Source organism: Cygnus atratus, chromosome 2, assembly GCF_013377495.2.
Source record: "Cygnus atratus isolate AKBS03 ecotype Queensland, Australia chromosome 2, CAtr_DNAZoo_HiC_assembly, whole genome shotgun sequence".
Taxonomy (NCBI): Eukaryota; Metazoa; Chordata; class Aves; order Anseriformes; family Anatidae; genus Cygnus; species Cygnus atratus.
In genome coordinates, this window is record NC_066363.1 from 152,679,357 (window position 1) to 152,706,309 (window position 26,953).

The window sequence follows — 26,953 nt, forward strand, 5'->3', positions numbered from 1 at the left end:
CAGTTGTAATCCCAAACAGAGATAAAATAATGCAAAGAGGGAGCTAAAAGAATTATAAAGTCACCTCTCAAAAACAAGACATCTGAGGACAATGGAAAGCTACCATTTGACCTGGCAGTGCACTTTATGCATGTTTATGTAAATAAATATACGGAAACTGCCGTCATTCTTGGTATGAGCAAAACTGATTGCTTAGTGCCTTCCCCCAGTCCCCACGTTTCAGGAATCTTTTGGAAACTTTTAATGGCATAATGGGATACACTGAGAGGGACATTTCCTCAGAGGAAATGCAAGCACACCACTAATGAAAGCAAATTAACTGGGGAAATTGCGTTCATATATTTTGCTTTCACTGCCATTGCTAAAGAATCTTTCTGTTAGCAGGAACAGAGCTGCTTGCAACTCATTCACCTCTTTTGGATGAGGCTTTCCCAGCTTTAGTTTGAAAAGACCTCCTGCAGTCCCCTTCATATCATTGCGTAAAAACCCCATTCAGACCCTGTCTCACAACTACAGTACTTTTGATGAGCAGTCACTTATTTCTGCTCACATTTTGCCGTTTTCTCAAATGTCAATTCAGTTTCCCATTATACAACAACAAAAAAAGAATAGCTTTACTTGCCTGAACATCGAAGTCTGGTAGGAGGCGAGTGATAGCCTGTGAAGAGATTTTAAAACATTAATTCATTTAACTTTTGCACTTACAAAAATCTGCACTTGCATATACAATCTGACACATGCTCTAACCCACTGGTTCTGCAGCAGAGAGCTCTGTCACATACCCTTCACTCAATGAATAGTTTTCTTGCTAAATATCAAAATTCACCCAAGAGCTTTACCCACTCATCACCACAGATCATGAAAGCAGTAAAATAATAGTCTGTAGAAGAGTAAAATAAAGTACAAAAACTGGTACAGGTGAAGTTATTGCTGGAGTCACTGGACAAGTCATAGCAATAAAAATTGAACATTTCTCTGTTGCTTGTGGTAGCCACGACTGCCAACAGCTCACTTAAGTCCTGTCTAGGATGGAAAGTCTTTGAACATGCCCTGTGTTCTTGCAAGATGCACTTGTTTCTGGGATTTGGTTGTGTGATGTGGAAGGTTGGAAGGGTTTTACCCAGCCAAAATTAAAACTTCTTATGCTCGGGAGGCTGGCTGGACAAGGAGAAGTCCATTCCAACCTGTGAGTGGCCATTGCTGTTATTGAGAAGCTCCTATGCCTGCCCTGTATCTCCACCAGAAAAGGAGTAATGCAACATCCTCCCCATCTCCATAACCTCAGGGAAGAAATGTCTTAAAGTCACCTCCACCTATTAAAAGACAAGTAAGAAGTTAGTTAGCTTCAACGGGGGTATGAACAAAGTAGGAAGAGCACTTCTCACGCTGCAGACTATGGCAGGGAAGCCAAAGCCTGAGAAAGTAGTACAGAGGTAAAAACAAAAGTTTAGAAACCTGGCAAGGAGATCATGCAGTCCCAGAATCCCACATAAATTAAGGACAAAAGTTGTCAGAAGCAATGCAACTGCTGTCAATACCATCTCAGGTGATGGACTTCAAAGCATTGCAATACAACCCACAATTACGACATCTCTAGAGCCATGAGATTTAGGTAATTAAGTAGCGTCATGTATATGCAAACAGGTATCTGAGGAGCTGACTGAGCTTGTGGAAGTCATTTTACACAGCCTGAACACAAGACTTGAAGTTCACTCTTTACAGACTGTTTTTAATCTTGAACAATGTACTGACTTATGGCATCCATCTAGACAGTGTATGAAATAAGAATCCATCACCGTTCAGAAACCTAGTACACAATAAGCCAGGATGCAACTTCAGAGAGCATCATGCACTCAACACCAACTCCACAACTAACCCTAGCCCATGCTGAGCGTCCTTCAGGGCAATCTTTTTTTTTTTTCCACTTTCTCAAAATACATTAACAAACTTCCTTCACTCTGTGATAAGAATGGCCTCACAGGTGATCAAACCAGAGTAACTCTGCTAGTCTCCCCATGTAGACAAAAATTAAGGCAACTGTGAATAAAAGCGTACAGGGTTCCTTGTCAAGATACCAAGCTTTCATCTACATGCTACAGAAACCCAGAAAGTTCTTCAGTGTTTTAAGACATTTCATTAATATTAGGACTTCTCCTTTGTTTTGTAGCTACAGAACAATATTGGCATTAAAAAGGGGTCTTAGTTTCTGAAGTTTGAGTGGTACTTTCACTGGTATCCAGACAAGCTCTGCTTTCATGCAATGTTCTTGGCAAAGAAACTGTGTTTAAAGTTTCTCTTTCCATTTCATTACATTCAGAAGTAGAAATCATTTTCTAAAATGTTTACCCAAAAAGAGTCAGGAAATAAAAACTGAAAGTAGTAGATAAAGCAATGAGCAATCGAAGTGTAGAAATCCAGAAAAAACCCTCACCACGTTTATATACAACATTGTTGAGAATTACAGTCATTGAGAACAAAAGAAATATCTTAGCTTTGATTCAAGAAAAAAGCTGAGAGTTTCCTTCAAATATTCCACTGAATTAATATGCAATGAACATGCACAGGGTATGACCACCATTGAACAGAGTCAGACGGCCAGTGACCCCAGACACTGTGGGCAGAGATCTGGAGAAAAATATTGCAAAAAACAAATGGAAAGAAGCACAATGGAGTTAAGACAAAAAAAAAAAAAAAAAGACACCCTGCAGATGTTTCTGTGCTGCAGTCCCAGAGGCATGGCCGTAGCTTGCGCACCCCCAGCTGGCTGCAGACCTGGTAAGAGTGTCTGTAACAACTCATAGCTCAGGACAACCTGAGCAGACTAGGTGGGGCAGAGGTACCCAGAGGAAATGTAAAGGCACTCTCTGCATATCTGCACCTCTTTGACAGACAGCAGATAGAGCAAAGCTTGTATCTCTGCATTGAGGTGTCTACAGGTATAGATGAGTTTAGCCAGCTGGAATTGTTCAAAATAGTTAAAGACACTCAGAGCTGTCATTATTCAGAAAAAAAAAATCACTAGATCTGATTAGAGAAACACAAAACCAAAAACTGAGAAAGCAATAAATAAAACTTAATTTTGCCTTATTATTAAAACACCCTTCTCCTTGCATTTTCAGTTTCTCTTGTCTATTTTTCCATAGAAAAAAGTTTTTGTTAGAACTAAGAATACATGTGCAGTTCCAACAGTAACCCTGAAATAAGACAGATAAGCTCTAAAGAGCTTTAAAGTAATTACCTCTTCCTTCTCCACCAGAGGTTTCACCTCTGCGAGGTGGGCATCCTGGAACTCTGTTGACATGGTCAGTAGCTGGTATCTGTTAAGATGAAAAAAGATTTGTTTTCAGCTTGCACCAAAGGTTAAATATAGAAACAAATAAATTTCCATCCACCTCCACTACCACCTGATATCTCAGGTTATATTTTAAAAGACCTTTGCAAGAAGGTTATGAATCTGTTGTAAAATGCCTCCCTAGTTTATTTATATACATGCTCCTGCACAACAAGAGATTAAATGTTAACGCTGCAAGATCAAAACAAAGCTTTGGCAGCTTCAGAACTGAAGATGCTGAAGAAAATGGGGCAGGGACCAGCACAACTCATAGCATATAATCACATGACAACTATTGTTTCACAGGTGAAAGGCGGCATAACCAAATCTGCTCAAACGCCTTCTCTTGAGCTTTAATACTCATCTCTGCAACTCTTTTCTTAGATGCAGACTCCATCTCCAAGATCTCTACTTTAAGCAAATTGAATTGGATGTTCATTAGCACAATTTTACTCTTGTACCAGTGTGCTCTGTTCTTTGGGACAGAAACACCCTCCTTGATCTAAACAAACCAAGTAGTAGCAAGTACTGAGTAAAACCAATATTCCTTTAATTACACACCAACAAGATGTATGCAATAACACTATTTTCAAACTCAGAGAAGGAAACAAGACTGCTGTATCCTGCCCTAGGAAAGGAACAGCAACACACTACCCAGGCTTGTCTATGGAAAGCTTAACAGGGCACATGGATGCGGCAGAACCTGAAGGACTGTGAAGTTGAGGAAATTCTTTTTTACAGTTTCATTTATGTAGTCAGATGTAAGATGTTGAATATATTTTGCCAATAGAAATCTTTTGACTAAACTGCACCCACACTCCCAGCACACTTGCACCACCCTGAGTGTGCAGACAGACCTCAGGTTCTAGCTCACACTTCCATGCTTTTGGCCAGACGCCTCCTTAATCTTAAAATGTAACTGTTTGAACTAAATTCATGTTTTAACAAGGCTTATATTTAAGTGCTTAGGCAATTTTCTGCCAAAGGGCGGAAACAACCGCTATAGCCCCAGAGCAGATGACTGCTGATACAAACGGAGCAGCAAACTCTTCTGCAGATGTAGCACACTTTCTGCATTTTGACCAAGCTGTACTTCAGTCCAGTGAACGTATCAGTCCAAAGAGGGAGTTAAAGAATAATGGCATGTTTTCATTCACAGAGATAAAGGGCAGAGGCAGAGGGCTGTTCTCTGTGAAGCTCAGATGAATGACCACAAGCAGTTCTCAAAAGAGATACTGAAAGTGTTTTAACAGCAAAATGACAAATACAGAAGTCGATGAATATTTGTTGCATATCCTCTTGCCTGCTGGAGAAATTAATGCCATGTTGTTTTTGTGCACCTTTGGATACAATTGAAATTTTATTAAATATTGGTGTGTTTTATTGTTGTGTAGTTATTTCTTAAGAAAAGTTTAGAATCATCTCAACCAAAGCGTACGAATGGGAACTCATAAACCAAATCCAAAGTCTTTAACATGTTTAGAAATTACTGACTAAGTGCAACTGTAAACATTTCAATTATTAACAATTTTTATCAAGAGGGATACAGAATAATAAAAATGATTCTTTAAACCATGATTTCCCACCTCCTGATTTAAAACTGACTTAAGTTAATCAACACTGTTTGCATAAACAACCTAGTGCTCAGGAAGGACTGTGAAGCCCACAGGAGCATTCTACTATGAGCACTCTTTGTTATGAGGGTGGTGGGGCACTGGAACAGGCTGCTCAGAGAGGCTGTGGATGCCCCACCTCTAGAGGTGTGGTAAGTCAGGTTGGATGGGGTCCTGGGTGACCTGATCTAGTGGGTGGGATCCCTGTCAATGGCATGAGGCTTGGAACTAGATGATCTTTAAGGCCCATTCCAACCCAAATCATTCTATGATTCTATGTTTTTATGATTCAAGAGCTGGCAGTATCATTTTACTCAGCCCTATGGGTTTACTCCATGCACTTTTTCCTGGGCTATAGTGACAAAGTTTGCAGGATGTTGGGATGCTGCAGGAAGCCATGCAGCAGCAGGCATTGATTAAGAGAGAGAATGCTGAACAAACACTGGTGTCCATGAATGCACAAACAGCTTCAGATTTTAGGAAACCTTCTTGGAAGCTGTACAACTGGAGGAATTTTTTGGCAAAGAATTAGGGTAGGGATTTTAAGCTTAGAGAAATACTTCATGGGTATTTAACTCCAACAACTGAGGCCTGTGGGGCAGAAGCAAAACTGTCCCCATCCCCAGTAATTTGTAATCCAAATTTACAACAAGGCACCAGAGCTACTTAAACAGTCAGGAAATTCAAGACAGAGTTAATTCCCCAGCACTCACTCTGGTTCACCCTTTTTCTCCAGGTTTTCTATTAAGTTTTCCCCATTAAAGTTTTTAATCATAAAGAACAATCAAAACCAAGTTTGCCAAAGTTTCAAGCAACTGAAAGTGACACTTTAGAAACAGTGTTACATATTTTTAAAATTGTAACTATCTATGCAGTGTAGCATTCTACACAGTAAGCAATTATGTATGGCAGAAAAGGAAAATGAATGTTGCCGCAGTATTTTGAGGTCAAAAATATTCAAAAATATTTACATGCAACTAGCTGCCTTTTTTTTTTTTTTCCCCCGAATTGGTAATTATGTGAATATAGAAATAGCACCTTAAGATTACACTTCACTCTTCAATACAGGCTAGAAGTATAAGAGATTTTTCATGTTTTCTCTGTGCAGGAGGAAAGTAAGAAGCCAGGCTCCCTGCAGTTTTCCAGTAAGAAGTGGCTCAAGGAACAAAGCCATAGCCAGTGTTTGTGGAAGAAAGTTGTTTACCCAGGACAGCTTCAGATTTTCAGGGAGTCACAGCATTGACTACAAATGACCAAAAAACTGTGCCAAAAAGAACAACATGGATGCCTTTTATAGCCTTAAAAAACAATCCTGTTTTCATAATAGTTCAAAGTTGTTGCTCTATGTTTCCGAAAGAACCAGCACTAGGAAGTGCTGACCAGCAGATTACTACTGCCATCAAGCCTGCTGAACAAAAGCCCAACGTGCACCACGTTCTCACTTTTGGAACGATACCAGATCTTCAAGCCACATTATGTTTTCAGATCAGGCATTTACAAGCCCTGGGTTCTCCCTCTGCATCAGGAATACCTGAAACATTCCCACCCAGGAACAACTTTGTGATAAGCCAGCACAACAGCACGTTATTTGTTCATGAGAGCTGGCAAACAAAGCTCTGCTATCTGACACCATTGTAAAAACCATCCTATTTTCCAAAGAGAAAGATGCTGGAGAAGTGGTTTTTATACCAACCATGTTCAGCACAAATTTTATAATCTCTAAATTTGTGCTCCCCCCTTATGTGACAGGGTAGCTTGAAGCTATTGTAACTGCATAACTTTCCTAAATAGATAACCATACAAGCATTCCTTTATACCCATGTCAAAAGCACTTGCCTCACAGAAGTATTCAAAATACAAAGTTCATTTATATCTGCAAGCATTAGTGTAAAGTTGCCAACTTGGAGAAAAACAAGTTTTTTCACTCCACTTGGCCAACTCAGCCTGCAAAGAAGTCCCGAGTTCTCCCCTCCTTAATGAGCCACCCCCATCCAGTGAACTTCCACTACCTTGTACCCAGCTATCAGCTGAATCCATTACAGATGCAGCTCAGAGGGTTAAGTTTTAAAGCAATCGTTCTTCTGACTAAGAAAAAAATAAAGGTTAAAGACACCTTTGCAATTGGCAAACTGCTTTAAAACTGATCGCATATCTGACTTTGCCAACTAGCAGGAAGAGCAGCAAACAAGCCTAAGGAAGCAAGGGAAGCATAGGGAAAGTTGAAGTCATCTGTGCAATACCATCTTCACTAATTTCATTCAAATAGACTTATGTTTACCCATTCCAGCCCAAACCCACTGCTCCAAAAATGCCAGAGCAAGTGTCCTAACTACGGCTAGTAGCTCTGAAATAATTTTACTGAGCCTGGTTATTTTGCTCATAACAATTCAGAATACACCCCCTGTCCCTCCATACCATTGCTGGAGCCTTGTTTTGGCAGCAGGGGATACAGGATTGATGAGCAGTCTGGCTTTTCACAACAGGGATCCCAACAAAGGAGCTAAGAAGCCACATGCCAGGTCATCCATCCTCAGACACCATCAGTGGTGCAATCATACGTACCAAACACTAGATAATCTTAATATACATGATTTATCTCATTCCAAGCACAGAAACCAAACAAGTTCAAAAATCCCTCACTTCAAACATTCCTCTGCTAAAGACAAACACATGGATGTTCATGCCACAAGGTGCATCAACCAGCAGGATGGTCTCACATTCATGAAGGACTGAGGGTACCACTACAAGCACTACAGGACTTACCTCTGCACTGATATCCAACCTTTTTTTTTTTATTTTATTTCCATGGTATTGTGGAAAACAAAGAACAGGAAAAGGCTCCTGCCTGAATGCTTCATAAAGAAGGCAATTTCCTCAAAGCAGCTTGTTTAAACACTGGCAGTAGATATTATTCTCCTTTTGAGACATAATACTGATGTACAAAAAGCTAGCCTCACCACAACAGCCTGACACCGTTTCGACCACAGGCTGAGCAAGCAGGAGGGACATCACTTTACACATGGGATTAAATACTCATGAGCTTTTAATGGCAAAGAGAGGAGGGAGAAGGCCATGGGCACTGAAGGTGATGGCCCCCAAGCACTGGCATTGCTCTCTTTTGACAGAGAGGGACAATGTAAGACTTGGACCCAGGGCCACATGCTGGAGGCATTTCCAGGTTGGCAACATCACTCAGTGCTTCAACATCTAAAAGTTCCAGGTGTCCTAAGAGGCACTAAAGAGTCCTCAAGCACTAAAGCAGGTAGGAATCTGGGGCTCTGTTACTCTGCAGCAGCTCAAAGCCTGACTAAACAAGCAGGACTGGGGCCAGGAGGTAGAAAACTAACATCTCCAGAGCTCTGAAAAAGGTGACTAGCAACGATACCCATCAAGTCCAGGTCAGAAAAATAACCAAGCAGCTCAGGCCTCTGACAGCTAAGCAAAGAAAGTTACTGTGACATTCAAAAAGCATTTGCAACCTTTCATGTGCTAAATTAGACTTTTTCCAGTGATTAACACTAAGTGCTGTAAACTAGCCTGACTGTAAATTGGAGAGGAACTTGAAAAAAAAATATCTCCACTGCACAGGAACAAGTGGACTTCACTTAATAGCAAGTGTATGGTTATGCTCCACAATGCATGCTCTCATTAAGTGCGGTTTACATTTCAGATATTTCATAATAAACTTGACAAATCTAATCTTCCTGTTTATCATTTGTTTGAAAGTTAATCATCTTGCAAGCATCCTAAACAGTTCATGCATAAGCATCTGCCCACACTATGCCCTGTTTAAGCTATTCTTTGTTACAGGCTCTGGTGTCACGAGGTCCTTTGTGTACTGTCTGACTACTGATTTTCTCTGACATAGTTTCACACAATAAATCATGAAAGAGGTTTTAATGGAAATGACTCTTACAGAGAGATCCTCCCTTTAAAAAAAAGGTGACTTTTGAGGGTTACATAGCATCCGACTAAGAAGTTTGAACAGCAAGTGTCAAAAGTTGAAGTTACTCAGCTACCTGGGAATCGCCGCTTCACCTTAGCCTTTAGTTACTACATGATCTTCTTGATTTGCAACTAAAAGTTAATAACCTGACAAAAAGGAGGCTTAGGAGTGAAACCCTTACAACACTTAAACTTTCAAATCAAAAAAGGTGATGAACTAAAGCATATTTTTAAATGTACTAATATCAGGAAACTGAAACAATTATGCTGCCTCAGGGTGGCAGGGTACACTCTGGTTCAAAGACGTCCTGCGCATCACTGTTACCCAGCCTTCTTAAAGCACAGCACACTGCTGACCCTCAATTTAATTATTTTTGTCGTTTCTAGCCTATTTGATTTTATTTCTTTTTTAAACCCTTTTGTGAGTTATTCCACAATCATATTTTAGTGGAAAATAAAAGCTCAAGATGATGTCAGGAAAAAAAAAAAGAAAGAAAGGAAGGTTCTTAATAGCATAATGGAACATAACAACAGTTTTCAAAGACAAAAATAAGTAGGGCTTAAAGTTTTAGACATTTTAACATTTAGATTTATGCTGTGTGCTAATCAATCTGATTAGGAAACTGAGATGTTTTAGCCAAGAGCTTGAGTCCTGCGCCAAGTAACAGCCAAGTTAAGCCACAAGGAGAAAACTGTGATGATGGAGCCAAAAACTGATCTTTTGATGGGCTTCTGTGAGCACCACCTGGGTGCAGGACCATGGCACTCCCTGCAGCTACACTTGCCTGTGGCTTCATCATACCCCAGTGGTTAGAAAACTCCAGCCTAGTCTTTAATCCTTTTGTTCTGGCTGTTTCACTTGTGTGGTGGCTGGCACAGGCACCTGTATAGGCACAGAGCTGTTCTGCTACAACCACTCTAGGATCAGACAGAGCCTTTGAACTGCCAATTCTTCAGACCAGGGACTGGTTACTCTTCACATGCACGATACGCTCCAGCAGCTGAGCACTGATAAGGGAATCAAAACAAAGTTAACTGGAAGCAACCCCTTTCTCTATTCCACAGATGTTGAGCAAAACTGAAGAAAACTGTTGCAACTGTGCTGTTTGCACAATACGCTTGCTGGGGGATGCAATGAAAAATGTTCCTTGGAAAGCTTGAGGTCCACCCATGCTTCACGGGAGTAAAAACTGACACTGGGAAGGGTCACAGTGCTAGCCAAAAGACATGACTTCCATCCCCCTCTCCCCTATGCTGGACACCCCTACCTCCTCCACAATATAATGGGCCTCTGCCATAGTCCTAGTTGGCATGGAAATTGAGAGTTTGCAATGTTTTAATGCCTTTTTTTTTTTTTTTTGTCTCCATTGTAGCAGTCCCTGATATTACCTAGAGTATAACAGCACAACTCCAGAAGGGGCAGACTACAAACCTTGAAATTCACAGTTCTTTAGCATCTGGCATCTGAAACTGATGGAAACTTGTGGAAAGTGAAATCTCCAATAATATGAAGTTTTTTCAAGGAGATTAAAAATACTATTGCCTGCCCAGGACTTTTTAGCTATGAACAGCACTGTCACCCCAACCCACCTCCTCAAGCAACCACTGTTTAGTGCTGACATGGTTGCAGGAAGTCCTTGCAGACTGTGATGAACCAATGTATTGGTAGGAGAACCCAGGGCTTTTGTGAGAAGAAATTCAACATCTAAATAGCAGCCTAAGTTTACTTCAAAATTCATTATGCCCATTTGTTCTGGTGCCAAAATTGTGCTTTTGCACATTTTTTTTTCTTTAAAAACAACTCCAGGCTGCGGGTGGTGGCACCATAGGGTGGAAAGAGCAAAGAGCAATCAGATGTCTTCCTAGACTTTTTCTTATACCACCAAGCCAGCACGTCTCCTCTCACTGCCCCAGCACCCTCCTACTATCCTCTCAACATCCTTCATATCCTTCCTACTCCTCTTTGAATGACTGCAAACATAAAGGTCTTAAGCAAAGATTAAAGGCAATATAGTGGTTCAAATCCTGACACCCCCCTGCACCTGGGCACTAGGCTGGATTTTGGGGGCAGTTTAAAGAATGAATACTGAAAAGACACATTAAGCATTTCATAACATGGAAGAGACAGCTTCTGCCACAAAGATTGCACTCTAAACAGACAAGAAACAAGCTATTGTTCCTGCAGCTCACCAGTGTCAGGCCATGCTCCCCACCCCCTCCTACTTTCAATCTGCCATGCTTTAATAGTTCATAGCTTCTGCCCAGCTGCAGCTACTTCAAAAAGTGGGTGGTTCTGTGCAAGTTAGAGGCAAAAACATAGTGAGATTATTCCAGAAGGGACAGTCTACTCAGAGATGAAGAATATTATCAGGCTCTAGTCTGCACCCTTGCAAGTACATAGTGGTTTCTTTTTATTTGTTTTGCATTTTCATGTTGATGTTGCAAAGATGAGTAATCATGTTGCAAAACATCAAAACTAAGGCTGATGATATATCTTTATTTACATTTACTCATTAGGTCATACTATATGGGTTACAGCTTCTGAGTTCATAGGCTACTTGTTCTGCCACCTATTAAAATTACTTGCTTATTGATGTTACAAGTTCTCTTTATAACCCTTTCCAAAATGTCTAGGCTGAAGTTTTCCATGACAAGTGTCTTGATGGGGTTTGTTTGATTTTCAGGAGAAAAGTATAATGGATGGACATTATTTTGTTCCTCTGAACTTTCAGTCCACCTTTCTGGGAAGAACTTTTAGTATTCTTGAACTTCATCATGACTCAGATTTTGCACAAATGGCCATTGCGTTAAGGACACATCTCTAATTCTTCCCAGGAAATTCCCATTATAGTTACTCAAATTTAAGCATCTGCACATGCTGAACTACTCAAGGCTAGACCTGGGTAACAGTCATATTACCTGCACGCCTCAACATCTAGAGATACAATATAATCTTCCTAAAGGCTGAGCACATTCCTCCCTGTATCACAGCATAAGAGACTGGTGAGATAAGTGTCTAAGTTTGTGCTATCCAGTGCCAGAATACTCCTTGCTTATCAAAACAAAGACTTCCAAATTCCTTCAAGATGGACAAAAGGCAATTCTTCTTCCTTAGATGACTTTTTGCAAAATCTCACCCATCTATGCTCTATTATCAGCATCTGCTACATCAGGAAGTGAAATTTAAGTTACCACTTTTCAGACATTTGTAAGAGGGGCTGGAGTTATCAAGGCACATGTTGCTATCTGGCATTTTACACACAACTCCAAAAAATACAAGGTGTTCTGAATGGAAGAAAAATATGTGATGTTCTTAAATGAAACAATACAAGAAGAAATCTATTTGTAATATGCTAAAATATAAAGGGTCATCATGAAGCTCATCGCTGCCTTTATTTCACTGAATACCCCAATATGGTGCAACTTTGTACAAGGATACAAATGCAACCTAAAATTTAACAGGTATATGTTACATACAAAGTGTATTTAGAGCACTCTAGAACTCTAGCAATAGAAAAAATGACAAAATTAGTTTGACAAGGTGCATTGGAGCTTCCTGAAGGTAGCAAACCAGAAAGCCACAGCAAGAGCAATCCTTCCTTCCTCTAATAGTACATTTCCTGTCTGGATGTCTGCTTACTCTGTTAACAAATAAGGTTTCCTTTTAAAGTTTTATTCTACTTTCCTAACTACTTTTCCATTGCCTACCATCTGATACATTCATATATATGTGACATGGGAAAATAAGCAGGTTATTGGTGACAGCCAACATAGCTTCACTAAGGGTAGATCCTGCCTGAGAAACCTGGTGACCTACAACAGGTTTACAACATTGGTGGATAGGGGAAGAGCAACTGACATCTACCTGGACTTGTGCAAAGCATTTGATGTTGTCACCCATGATATCCTTGTCTCTAAATTGGAGAGACATGGATTTAATGGATGGATCATTTGGTGGGTAAGTAATTTGCTGGATGGTTGCACTCAGAGAGTTGTGGTCAATGGCTCAATGTCCAGGTGGAGATCAGTAACGAGTGGTGTTCCTCAGGGGCCAGTATTGGGACCAGTACTACTTAATATATTCGTCAGTGACATGGACCGTGAAATTGAGTGCACCCTCAGCAAGTTTGCTGATGACACCAAGCTGTATGGTGCAGTTGACACATTGGAGGGAAGGAATGACATCCAGAGGGACCTGGACAGGCTTGAGAGGCGGGCATGTGCGAACATCATGAAGTTCAACAAGGCCAAATGCAAGGTCCTGCATCTGGGTCAGGGCAATCCCAAGCATAAATATAGGCTGGGCAGAGTATGGACTAATTGCAGCCCTGAGAAGGACCTGGAGTGATGGTTGATGAAGAAGGTCAACATGAACCAGCAATGTGTGCTTGCAGCCCAGAAAGACAGCAGTATCCTAGGCTGCATCAAAAGCAGCATGGCCAGCAGGTCAAGGGAAGGGATTGACCCAGTCTCATGAGACCCCATCTGGAGTGCTATGTTCAGTTCTCCATCTACAGAATCTTATTCAGGTGCAGTACAGATTAAGTATGTAAAACTATTGCCTTTTTTTTTAGGGAAGAGAAATAATAATAATGGTAATAATAATAGCATGTACAAACCAAGTGATGCACAATGCAATTGTACACCACCCTCTGACCAATGCCCAGCCCATCTCTGAGCAGCAGTCCCCCCCCACTCTAGCCAGCCAAACCATATTTATTGTTCAGCATGACGCCACACAGTATGGGACATCCCTTTGGCCAGTCTGGGCCAGCTGTCCTGGCTGTGTCCCCTCCCAGATCCTGGTGCACCCCCAGCACTGGCAGGGCAGCACAAGGAGCTGAAAAGTCCTTGGCTCTGTGCGAGCACCCCTCTGCAACGTCTAGAACATCAGTGTGATATCAGCATTATTCTCATCCTAAATCCAGAACACAGCATCATACCAGCTACTAGGAGGAAAATTAACTCTATCCTAGCTGAAACCAAGACGAATGGCAAGGAAATAAATAAATAACACCCCCCCCCCCCCCCCCCCCCCAAAAAAAAAAGGACCCTTAAAAGCACATGGAAAAAACTGTTTTAGTCAATTAGGTTTTCATGCTGCACTAGGTTCTAAGGTTTGCTCTTTACACTAACTTTTACATCATCCATACAGTACTAGCAGACTGGCCTGACATATCCATGGTAGAAAAGAAGCTTCAAGAGCTATACTTTTGAAGCTATACTTAGTTCAGACAGGAAGTAGCCAGTTAAAAGCTTGGAAAAGTAGAGAATATCCAATTTTAAAAACAGGGCTTGAAAAGGAAGATCTGCGTGGACCGACTTCCAGCTATAAAGAGAAAAAAAAAACTGACTGGCAGATGAAAAAGATATATTAAAATTGTGACAATTAACTGAAAGGAAGTAGCACAAAACCCAAAAGAAACACAGGAAACGTGATCAGCCACACAAAATTAGAGCAGTAAAATTGACATACATCCTGCTTTGTACAAACAGATACAGCTGTGGAAAATTTCATCAGCATGGGCAGTCCAGTTGTGCATCCACAAGCACACTGTGGATCTCCTCTGTATGGAGAATGTCCCATTTGACAACAAACTGCTGGGTATTATCCAAAGACAACATTCTCATGCCAGTTGGGAAACAAAACATTTCAAAACATGATCCTGTATCAGCCCTTTGCTAGAAGTAAAACTCATCTTCATTGTTAACAAAGGCGCTTGCACATTTGAGTCTGAAAATTGGATAATTGCAGGCTTTACTCTCTAACCACTTGCTGTGCTGAACTAAATGGCAGATAATGGTACCGATTCTCATGGATGCTCAGAACTGGGTTTAATTATGTCATAATAACACTTAAACGAAACATGTTCACATATCCAGGAGAAGCTCTGAATGGTTTCTTACTGCTACTCCAACTCTGCAGCCAAAGGGAATTAACAATAGGGATTACCTCCTGCTGACTGGCCCCACTGAAGTTATCCAGGGCTCTGGAAGTGACACAGATCAAAAAAAAAACACCACCATTAGAGAGAAACAACAAGTTCAATAGCCATTTTATTCATAGCCATTGATTTCCAAGAGGCCTAACCCAGCTTTTAGTAATCCATAGCAACACAAATTACTAAATCTGAAATCAGGACTTCCTTATTCTAAGCCTTTTAAACAGTTTCAGAGTATTTCCCATGAATTTCCAGTAGTAGAAAACAATTTATTTGGAACTTCTGAGACAGAGATTTTGACATATAGCACAGGGGTAACTATTGCTTCCTCGATCTGCTGGAGGTCCCTGTGCAAAATTCTAGAAAGTTCTTCACCAAGAAGGCTACAGGGACATCACCTTCATGCATTTGGTAAACTTACAAATGCACACCTAAAAGCTGAAGCTAAAGAGCAGTCTACATACAATACCATTTATTTGGTCAAACAGCATTATTGACAGTATAGAATGTGCTCCTCTGTACTTCTTTGAAATTTCTAAATTAGACGTAAAAAAACCTGCCATCTGGAAGTTTTATTTGGTCTCAAGAAACAACACATAATCACTATTAATATCAAGCAGTCACTGCATCTGTCGTTATCTCCTAGTTCCTGCAGTTTACCTTTCAATTGGACAAATCAGTGCAACTAGAGAAGTCACCATTGCTGCATACTGATGGGATTGACCTAATACAAACCATCAGTTTCACAGGCTCTCTCTACTGATGGCAAAAGTGTTTTTGCTGCCTTAAACTTCTAGCCATATGCATGATGTAAACATTGCTGATCCAGTATAATTAGTTTTTAGTATTTTTGAGAATTTTATTGTTTCTAGTTGTCTTTTTTCTGAAGAACTTCAAGCCAGTTTCACCCATCTGTATAATTTCTTTCACTCTGTCTATTTTGAGACAATAAAAGCAGGAAATATCTCATTACATATATGCTCCATATTTAGTGCAACAGGTTCACAGGCTCTAATGAGGTTAAGCGAAAGAACAGTATTCTCTGTGGGAAGTTAGAAGTTTGCCAAAATCCCTTAAGCTGGTCATGAGAAGATATGTGTTGCATTTCAGCCAAAAAAATTAATCACTTCAGTTTAAATATATGAACCAAACATTTTTCTCACATCAATTCACCGATTAACAGTGTTCTGATTCTTATTTTGAACTGATTCTTACTGGAGTACTGTGTTCAGCTCTGGGGCTCCCAGCACAAGAAGGACATGGATCTAGTAGAACGAGTCCAGAGGAGGGCCATGAGGATGACTGGGGGCTGGAGCACCTCTCCTGTGAAGGCAGGCTGAGGGCGTTAGGGTTGTTCAGCCTGGAGAGGAGAAGGCTCTGGGGAGACCTTACAGCAGCCTTCCAGTGCCTAAAGGGGGCCTACAGGAAAGCTGGGGAGGGACTCTTTGTCAGGGATTTGAATGATAGGACAAGGGGGAATGGCTTTAAACTAAAAAAAGTTGATTTAGATTAGATATAAGGATGAAACTCTTTACTGTGAAGGTGGTGAGGCACTGGCACATGTTGCCGAGAGAAGTTGTGAATGCCCCGTCCCTAGCAGTGTTTAGGGCCAAGTTGGATGGGGCTTTGGGCAACCTGGTCTGGTGGGAGGTGTTCCTGCCCACAGCAGGGGGGTTGGAATTGGATGATTTTAAGGTCCCTTCCAATCCAAACCATTCTATGATTCTTTGATAACCCCACATGAACTACTAGAGCAAATTAGTCAACTGCTTATAACTGTTCTTAAAGACCAGGCTACCATGCCAAACTGTTTCCCAAGATATGCTGTGAACTTCCCATGTAATTGTCATAGTGTAAAAAGGAACCTTGAAAGAGTAAAATATCTTCCACCGGAGTCAAGAAAATTGGGGAATCCTGCTGGTTTTACTGAGCATTCATTAGATCTACCCAAATGATCTGCAATGATTTTAGTGTTCCTTTTTATTTTGGCAAGAACAAAAAAAAGGCATTGTGCATGGGAGAAACAACAAAACGTAAAGAGTCTGTTTTTCCATGGTGAGGATGCTGATTCTCAAACACAGGCATGCACATGTGGCAGCACACCCTCAGCAGGGGCACGCACGTCACTTCTGCTATTGTCAAATTCCTTGGGCACCTCACATTTTAACATCTCTATCCTACTGTCACTTTGGGTGAAGTGACCAATGAATGAAGGGAATTGATATATAAACCCTTTTTCCTACAGGAAATAAATGAAAATCCCAGCTTTCAAGACTTTCTAGACCCCTCTCCACTAGCTTGGTTTGAGGCCAGCTAGTCCAGACCATGCCCATTCTCAAGGGCACCTCTCAGTTCACTTATTGTTGAAATTTTGGTTCAAAGTTTCCAAAGTTGAAGTCCAGCCTGTTCAGATGTCTGTGTAACTGCAGTGCAAGCAACTCAGATTCAGAACTTGCGGCCTCTAGTTCCCTACCTATGACATAGTATCTGTTCTGTTTATACTGAAAAATATTAAGTATGGAAACCATACACATCCTAAGTAGTTTCTCATTAATGTATTAAAGCCTGTTTTTACTGCACCAGTATTATCCAGAAACCTCTATATGTCAAATCACATACCAATTCCTCCTGAATCCATTCATGAATTATTCTTGAAGGCCACAGACCTTATTAGTACTCGGGAGATTGTACGAATGTTTAAAGAAACACTGTTTTTGTAGCATCTACTCCTATTTTACCATTTTATCCACCATCACTAAGCTCTTGCTGTGTGCAAGACAGAGTACCTGCTGTTTACAGGAGTACTCGTGATAAAAACAGTGTGTCAAGCTTTGTTAGACTTTAGTTAAGAGAACACGAGATTTTTAAAAGCATGCTGCCAGAGCCAAGTTCAGACTGCACCAGCTTAACAGGTGAAGTTTTGCTGTAAATTGCCAGTAACAGAGTAGACTAAAAACAGCAAGGCAGGCTTCCATGTTTGCCTTTGATAGCTCTTGTTTACAGAGTATTTCTATTGCTTGCCCCAATGGTGTTTTTTCAGCAGCTGTATCTTTGACACAGTTGTATATAAAATAATAATAAAAAAGTAAACAAAAACTCTGAAGAAATCATAACAGTGTAACACTTAACAGAGTATCTGGACATAAAGCTTTGGGTTGTCTTTGACCTCTTCTATGCCTCTACTACTGCATTTTTCATGTTCAAAATACAGTTTATATTTAAATAGACAACTCAGAAAAAAAATCCAAATTACATAGCTGGTAAATACCTCCATCTGGAAAGTAAAAAGAGTCCAGTTCTGGGGATGGGGTACAAAATTGGGCACTGGGGGCTTCATAAAACAGTGGGTAAGATATGGAGTGATACAAGCGTTTCATAAGAAAACCATAATACAGTGGAAAGCACTAACCAAAACATCCTCACTAGCAGAAGTGAAATCTCTTCTTTCATGAGATCCAGTACATAGGCTTTGCCTCCACTGCAAACACTGCAGTGAAGTGCTATGAACCTTAGCAGTGCCTGGAAGTGCTCACAGTAAACTGCACCTAGCATCACATATTAAGACAATAACCCCACAGAAACAACTGACTAGTAAAGGCTGGACACCAATCAAGTCTGTCATCTGCTCCAAATCCAACGTGGAGCTGCGACAGCACAGAAACACAAGCAACAAGCGCCAGTAGTCAACTTCCGTAAGAAAGTATGTGCCTTCGCTTCACAGCTGTTTACCAGCCCAGCCCGCTGCTGTCACGGGAGGCAGCAGCATCCAGCAGCTGCCCCAATCGCCACTCCCACCCACCAGTGCACAGCCCCTGTTCTGCGAAGAGCCACTCGCTCCTTCACCTCCTCAGCCTGCAGCCAGCAAAGTCCTCTTTGGAAGAAAAAGAAAAGAGACAGAAAATGAAAAAGAACAAACATACAAACAATAGATAGGGAAAAAAAAAAAAAAAAAAAAAAAAACAAATAGAAAAGAAAAAAAAAAGAGAGAAAGAAAGAGATAGGAAAACGAGAAAGATAGAAAAAGTAAACGAGAAATGATAGAAAAAGAGAAAGATAGGAAAAGAAAAAGATGATAAAAAAGATAGAAAAAGAGAAAGAGAAAAAGAAAGAGAGAAAGAAAAAGGTTGAGTGACTGAGTGGATAGATAGGATGGATAGGTAGGATGGATGGATGGATAGACAGACAGACAGACAGACAGACAGACAGACAGACAGACAGACAGACAGACAGACAGACACTCGCGGTACTTGCCGCAACAGCTGCTCTCCGTGCGCCGCCGCCGCCGCGCTCCGACCGCCGCTGCCTTCCCTCGCGGGTCGGATTTATAGCCCGCGCCCCGCCCGCCGGGCGGCGCTGCCCGCCGCCACCGCCGCCGCCGCCTCCCCGCCGGGAGAATGGGGCGGGCCGCCACCCGATCCGCCGCTCCGCCCGGACCGGCCCGGCGCCCCAGGGCTCCCCCCGCCGCCAGCCGATGCCTGCAGCGGTTACAGCCCGCACGCCTGTTCCGCGTAGGGTCTCTATATGTCAGCTGCCCCCCTGTCGTAACCCCACGTCTGCCCCTTTCCTCGGGGTCATGCAGCCCGGGGGGGGGAGGCTGACGTCTGAACGGCTGAGACCTTCTGCCCTGCTTCACGAAGTGTTCACTGTGCAGGGTGTAAAGTGTTGCACACAGTTTGATAAGGAGAGGGGAGTTTAAACAGGAGGTTTTCCCAGTGGCCCAAGGAGTAGCATTCCTGGGAAAAGCTGAGAAAAGGACTGCAACTGGGGTGTCCTGGCACAGGTGGTCAAAATCATGCGGATGTGTGTAATACTATATAAAAATAAGTCTGTCTACCAAATCCTGAATTGCAAAACTTATGCTTGTGCATTACCATCACCACTAGGAATGAACACTGATCTCAGCAGAAACAAAATAATGCCTTCCTATGTTTCTGATGAAGTTCAGAGGGTACAATGGGAGCAACAAGTGCTGTGTGAGTTTCCCAGAGAACAGCTCTTTGGCAAGAAGCGCAGCTAATCGTTTATTCCAAAAAGGGGCCCTAGCCTGCTGAGTGAAGAATATCTCTATATACACAGTTCTGCGTGTAACTACCCGCAAAGGGACAGGTTAAACTGTGACAGCCTGGGCTGCTTTTTCTGTGACTTTCTGTAAAGCACACTTACTCTGTGTGTGTGATTTTACTTAACAGCCTCACTTTTATGACAGGTTACTCTGCCCCAAACTGATGAAATCCACAGAATGTTATCATACTCCCTCATGTAGTGGCTTGAAGACAAAATCAGAAATTCCTGAAACTCTGGTAAACTCTCTGTCTTTGTTTTATTGCTACACAATAAGCTTATTAAGTCTAGTCTACAAAAGCTTGCTGCTGTTCAAATGCATATTAGCTTCTCTCCTCCTAACCCAGCTTCTGCACCTGAGTGAAAAGTGCTGACTTTGGAGAAAGGACCCTGGAAAACTGGTTCCTATTTCACCATGTTGTACAGCTTGAACTATGAAATATTATTGTTTAATAAATCTAATTTCTTATCAGCTTTTCTTACTTTTGATTAGTTAATGTATGCAAGGATGAAAAGTATTTCTAAAACAACAAAAGAGAAGCATTTGTCATTCTAAGACAAACAGAGCTGCTTTGTGCATGCTTTTTTTTTTTTTTCATAAAAGGTCTAACCTTTTTCATACTCATTTTAAACTACAAGGCCAGGAATCCAATGAAACCATGAAAAATAATTTATAACTGAGCCAAGTTTGAAGTCAGATCTTCAGAATGAAGTCATCTAATCACTGGCTCACTGTGTTTGTTATGGAAGATCTGTCTAGCTCAGTGGCTCTTAAAGTTATGGAACAAGTGCAAATGCTAGAACAAGAAGATGGGCTTGACTAATTTTCCAAGGGATTAATCCTTCCTTCATCTGATCATGAAACAAAATCCTAGCTCAGAAGCATTCAGTCCTTCAGAAAACAGATCTGGGTCAGTGTCTGAACTATGTGGTCTGGCCTATCCTCAAGCAGTTTTTCAATCTGCTGTGCTTGGCCACTTTTTAGGGAAGGGGCCAAAAGCTCCAGAGATTCAAATGGAATGAACCATTCCATGGGCAGTAAATGAAGATTTCTGCAGTAAAAACAAGTACTGAGCTTGCAATGAATGAGAGAACTGGCACAAAGTGTTTTATTTTGCTTTGACCTTTGCAGTTTGTTTGTTATTTAGAACACACGTAGTGATGTAGTGTTGGACTCTCAAAAATATTGGCGACAGACAGGCAGAAGCCCCCAGGAGCTGGTAGCTGCTAGCCCAGGTGAGTAGGAAAGCCTGTGAATGTGTGCATCCAGACTGAGCCCTCACTAGCTCAAGCACTGTTCCTACCTATTTTGTTAGTTATAAGACTGAGAATAACACAGTGATTCACAGTCTCTTTTGAGGGTGATTGGTGGATTGCAAAAGAAAATGAAGTCATTCCAAAAATCCAAGTTAGGAAGTATTTTACTATGTGAAGATGTAATTGCTGAAGTTTGTACTCAGAGAGCCAAATTCTGCAATGTGCCAGAAAGGAGCACAGCTAAAGCTTGGGGAACATCGTTTCCTTTGGCTTCAGACAGTCTACTTAGAAGACAGATAGGGAAAAAAAGGAATTTCAAGGCTTAATTTGCTTGAGTGGCACTGCTGACAATGCAGTAGCCACTGCCTCGGTGAGCTTTTGCCCTGTGTTGGGCTGCATAACTGCTCACACTGCATTCCCATAGTGGCTGAATGGCTCATGTACCATTAGCAGAACATGTAGAGACATGTACTTTAGGAACCGCTGTGCTAGGGAGACAGACAAGCTGCCACCCACATGGGCCAACTGGCAAGCTAATGAGCACTTCTACTATAAATGTTATTTTATTTAATAAAACAGCTTTATGTAGCTGGCATGCACTTGCCCTCTTCAAATGAGCATCTCTTTAAGAGACAGCTGTCCAGTCACTGGTGTTCATTCTACCAGATCAACCAGGTTGTTCAAACTAGACTGAAAGCACCACTGCTCTCCAGTTCTGTCTATGACTTCCACTTGAGATAGCCACACCAATCTCCAAGATTTTTAAAAGTAAAGTAAACAAGTCATTGATTTACCGTTTTACTAAACTGTGCTATTGCACACCTGAAGGCACATATGCACAAAGAAGGGAAATTTAATACTTACATGCTAGAGAAAGATTCCTGTTCAGTACATAATCACATGTGCTAAGCAGAAATCTACCTATGTGTTCCAATACCTGGAAGTAACAATATTTTAGCATTCAGATAACACTTTAAAGCCATTTACTAATCAATGCTTACAAGGCTCCAGGAGAAAGAGGATGGTGCAAATGAAGAAAGACCAGAGTAGAGACCTAATCCAAAGGCCACTGAAAGGTAGCAATATAATCTGTCTCAATGCTATGAAAAAAGATTTTAATTATGAGACTGTTCTTCTTTCCTTAGACATTATATTTATTGCTATGCCAACATTAACACAGGAAATTTCAATGGTTGTGCTGCTACAGCAAAGAAGGAAAAAGAGTTGAATGAAGTAGGAGCGCAACATTATTGTTATTATTTTTTTTTAAGTCCTTTTCTTTAGAAAGATTTCTGCACGCCATTTACATTTAAGCAGTGGTAATATTATTAGTCACTGCAAGAGTAACTGGGTGTTCCCTTGTTCTCACTAACAATACAGCAGGGATAATTTTGGATTAAGCTACATGTTTTATGAAAAATATACTTGATGTTTGCTGGTTCATGTCAAAAGAATTCCCTGTGTGACCCATCAGATATCACACCTCATCCAGGGGGAATTTTATTCTACTGCAGCCTTTTGTTGTTGTCTTTGGATCCCTTGATGTTGTTGACATGTAGCCATATGGATCAGTTATTCTCCAAAAATTATCCAATGCAGCTTTGAACCAGGGCACTGACCTCAATAAAAATCATAAATAAATATCACAGCAGATCACAGATTCACATGCCCTTGTCACAGATTTCCCTGATATTATTCATATCCCCACATAAGTACTTATTTCCAGTTTGGAAACTGCTTTTGGCAGGTTTATCTGGTTCAGTAAGAGCATAGATGTGGGGTGAGTCATTGGTCTTTTGGTCTTGCAATATGAACTTCCTACCATTTGCAAAGGAAGTAGCAGATTTTTTTTTTTTTTTATTTGGGGGGGGTATATTTATTTAGAAGACCAGAGTTTTATCTGCATATTAATTTGATGAATGAAGTGGCTGGCTTTGGTTTTTGTTTTGTTTTGTTTTGTTTTCAATCGGTATGTACCTTCAAGAGATTTCTAGTGGAGCATTTTGCTAAGAGAAGCATTTTTTGCAGGACATTCTGTGAATGAGGGTGGGACCTATGAGCAAAATTCACAGCAGGACTCAGCTGCGGAGTGACAGGGCTCCCCAGCTCTGCATTCAGCACTCAACACTTTCAGTTCGATGTATGGGAACTACTAAGTGCCTAAGAACTGGTTTTCTGAGAAGTCAACATGATGAGTGCTAAATATTAAAGCTAGCCAAAAGAAAGTGCCAAGAAAGACAAGATCTAAGATAGACTTCATGTTTATTTCCACATAAGGTTTTTGGCTCTGAGTTGTCTCTGAGAAAAAAATACCTATAGTCTGTTAGTCAGTGCTTTCTCCAGTACTGCTGCATAGTCCATAACCTACAGATAGTGCAGTCATCTGAGAGACTCAGTTCCAGATACCATACTCATCCAGTTGGGTTTGAGCACAGTTCTCCTGCTTACCAGGAAAAAGTCTTAACCACAGCCTACTGGTAGTTATATACCCATTGCACAACATTTTCCTTGCAATTTCTCTTGTTGAAGCTAATGCATTTTGTAAAAATTCATCAAACCAGATGGGGGGAAAAAGAAAAAAAATTTTGTTCTGCAGCTCACAGATGTCATTGCAAAGGCAGGGAGATTGCTCCATATCCCTACTACAGTTAGAAAGACTTGCTGCATAATACGCTGATACTTCCACTCCTCCTTTAAATAGGGCTCAGATTGCAATGTCCACATTAAAGCATGTCTCTCACACCAAGAACGCGTTAACTTTTTCCAAGCTGTCTTTTGTGCAGAGATTAAGCCAGCAAGGACTCTCTGAAACTTCTACACAGTTAGACAAAAGGGAGCAAATCCCAACCGGGGTTTCAGTTAACATCTAGAACTACTCCTCTTCCCAGGATGACAATGGTTTCACACACATCAAGCATTAAAGACCAGCATTTCCTGGATTTGGTGGTAGTCCAATAAGGGATTTAAAGGTTTCAGTGATACCTATGTTTTGGACTTAAGAGGTTTAGATGAATTCAGCTTGCACGTTCACCACAATTGGAGTGCAATGCACTGCTACTATCTTGCCTGATTTAACCTCAAGTTTTCTACTCAGGCAGGTTCTTTGCTACTAACTATCTTGCCTGATTTAATATTAAATTTTCTACTCAGGCAGGTTTGTTGTGTTTCTCTTCTTTGTCACCTGCTTCTCACTGAGCTGAAGAAGCAGCAAAGTGCTGTTCACACAGTCCTCTGTGCAGCTGTTTGTTTGCTGATGGCCCCAGCAGGAAATGTGTGGTGACCAGCTATACAACTGCCCTCTTGTTTGCCCAGTGGGCTAAATGGAAAGCTATTTGGGGCTTCTGGAGATTAAAAAATTGGTTTTGTGGGTACCTGATAGCCCCTTTTGTGAGGTTATTTAGGCCTGCTGAAGGAATATTGCAGTCATAAGACCTGTCTACGTGTTAAACATACACACCTGTATGTACAATCATATAGCGTTTGTTTCTTTAGGGATCTAGGCTAAATACACAGATGAATGTACTAGTTCCGATGCAGGTATAGCTTTACTGAGCTGGCATGACATGTTATTCTTTTCTTACTCATGTTGACTGTTTTCATGCCAACTATGAGCAGGCAAGGAAATAGAGAGGTCTGTTTTAACTGTGAACTAAAAGCAGTGCTGCAACCCTACACAGTAGTCAGAGGTAGGAGGAATGAAATACTGCAAGTTATAAATGAACAGAAATTCTTCTCATCTCTCAAAGGCAGATAATCTTCTCCATCCCATAGCCAGCAAGAAACTTTGCATTAATAAGAATGCGTGTACTTTGGCTAACAAAATCCAATTAGAAAGTACTCACTTCAGCATTTAAAACTACTGTTTTCCATTCTTTATCTAAAAGTAGCGTCTTTACTTCTCTTCCAAAAAATGATCTCCAAGAAGGCAAGCTGCACAGGTCACTAATTTCTGAAGCATTGGATAAGTAGAGAATTTAACAGAGCCCAGCTGATGCCAACAGTTACTCATCTACAATTTATAGCATCAGTAATCCACCTTCAATCTACCTGGCCAATGTCTTGGAGTGCCAGGAACCTCTATCCCCACTCACTGAGTAGGAAGAATTTGAACATCAGTTGCAACTGCTGTCATCTGCTGCAAATTCAATGCCAAGTTTAAAGATGTACTTTTAAGTTGCACAGGCCTTTTCAGAAAAGCTGATTTCACATATTAGGAAATATGGATTCTATATACTTGAGCATTTAGAGAAAAATCCTGTGCACATCCACCCTAGAAGCAGAGAATTAAGGATGTTCAAACTGTGGTCGTTTGTGGTCAGTGCAAGCAGTATGTGGCAAACCTGGAGATTTCCATGCATTTATGTAAAACAGACTTTGCAGAGACTTGTTCTTCAGTAGAGACGTGACCAGGGAGATGCAGGGTATAAGTGTCTGCTAAGTGACATGATAAGTTAAGTAACATGATAAGTTAGGCCATTCAGACCAAGAGATCATAGGACCTAGAAGCCACCAGAAAACCTCCTCAATCTAAACACATTGGTGCTGGTCACATCAGTCTACAACTCCTATACTGACCCAGGCAGAAGACACTAAATGCAATTTGATGTCTTTTTGATTCTCTGTGATCATTATTTGGATAAGAAGAATTGTTCCAAACCTGAAGTGCCAGTGCCCCCCTTTCTCCCTTTAGACCCCATCTCTCATGATTATTTTTTGAAAGAAGTTTTTTTACTAGCTATAAATCTGGAAAATAATTCCCTCCCCTTCACCTCACCTCCCACTCAGTCTTGCTGGGGCATTGCTATACACACAAATATAGAGGCACAAATGCATGTGTGTAACCAGAATGCTTTCTTATTCACAGCTTCTCTGAAGTAATATCAAATACATATCTCAGATGAACTTTCGAACCCACCAGGCCCAAGACGTTTTGAAATCAAGCAAAACAGGCTGGGTGGTGCCCATCAGTTTAAGGAGCACCTAAGTAAGTACAAATCAGAATTCTCTCCTTATTTAGGTCCGATAAGGAAGAGCTGGTAAAAAGGCCTGATCATTGACTAATCTTCCTAACACAGTAGTAACATGCCCTCTGCTTGAAAATACACTTAAAAATACATGCCCTTTTGGCCTGTGCATAGATTTACATAGCAATAACACAGCCAAGCAATTAACTAAAAGAAAGTCTGGTTCTGCAAGACAATCTCCTAAATGGCATGTATCACTTGAAATCAGTTAGATGATTACAGCTCTCTTTTGGTTATAAATGCTGTTCTTATAGCTTTAAACCCAAGGTCAAGGAAGCATGAAGTATTATTGTGGCACCATGTCCTCACAGCTGACCACACCAACAGGCCTGGGACCAAGTGCTTTTATATGTTCATAGTTTTGGGCTTCTGGGCATAAAACACAATCACCTATGTAACAAATACCTCATGTTTCTTCCCTGTCCTGTGTTCAGGTAGAGAAGATGGAGGTTGGTTCCCTTCTTAAAGGGGAGAGACTTTGTTGTAAGAAGAGCATGTTGCAGAGGAGATAGGACACAGAGAGCAACTACGGATTGCAATGTGGTTTACAGGGTCTCTTTAGGCATCATTTGACAAAGACCAGGTATGCAGTTTTAAGAGGAAATAATGGAGTATGGACAGGAGAAGAGAGCAAAAGAAAAGCTGATTGGAGTTCTTTCAGTAAAACTGGACTTTTTTTTTTTTTTTCCCCAGCCATTTCAAGGCAGTTGCTCAGAATCAAAAGATAGCTCTAAATCAGCAGTTCATTCATTTAATAACTTTAAAGGCTGTTCCCTATTA

At 41.0% G+C, this 26,953-nt stretch overlaps 1 protein-coding gene across 1 annotated transcript in view; it reads right to left on the reverse strand.

The window, feature by feature from the left end:
- The window catches only part of NDRG1 (N-myc downstream regulated 1), a 42,800-nt gene extending 23,611 nt beyond the window's left edge, over positions 1–19,189 (reverse strand). Inside the window, exons 1-3 of the mRNA XM_035561691.2 lie at positions 19,083–19,189; positions 3,239–3,317; positions 623–658 (exon numbers count right to left, since the gene is read on the reverse strand). Of these exons, the coding sequence (XP_035417584.1) occupies positions 623–658; positions 3,239–3,301 (99 nt within the window). The 5' untranslated portion in view covers positions 3,302–3,317; positions 19,083–19,189. The remainder of the gene's footprint in view (positions 1–622; positions 659–3,238; positions 3,318–19,082) is intronic.
- Positions 19,190–26,953: the final 7,764 nt, after the last annotated feature.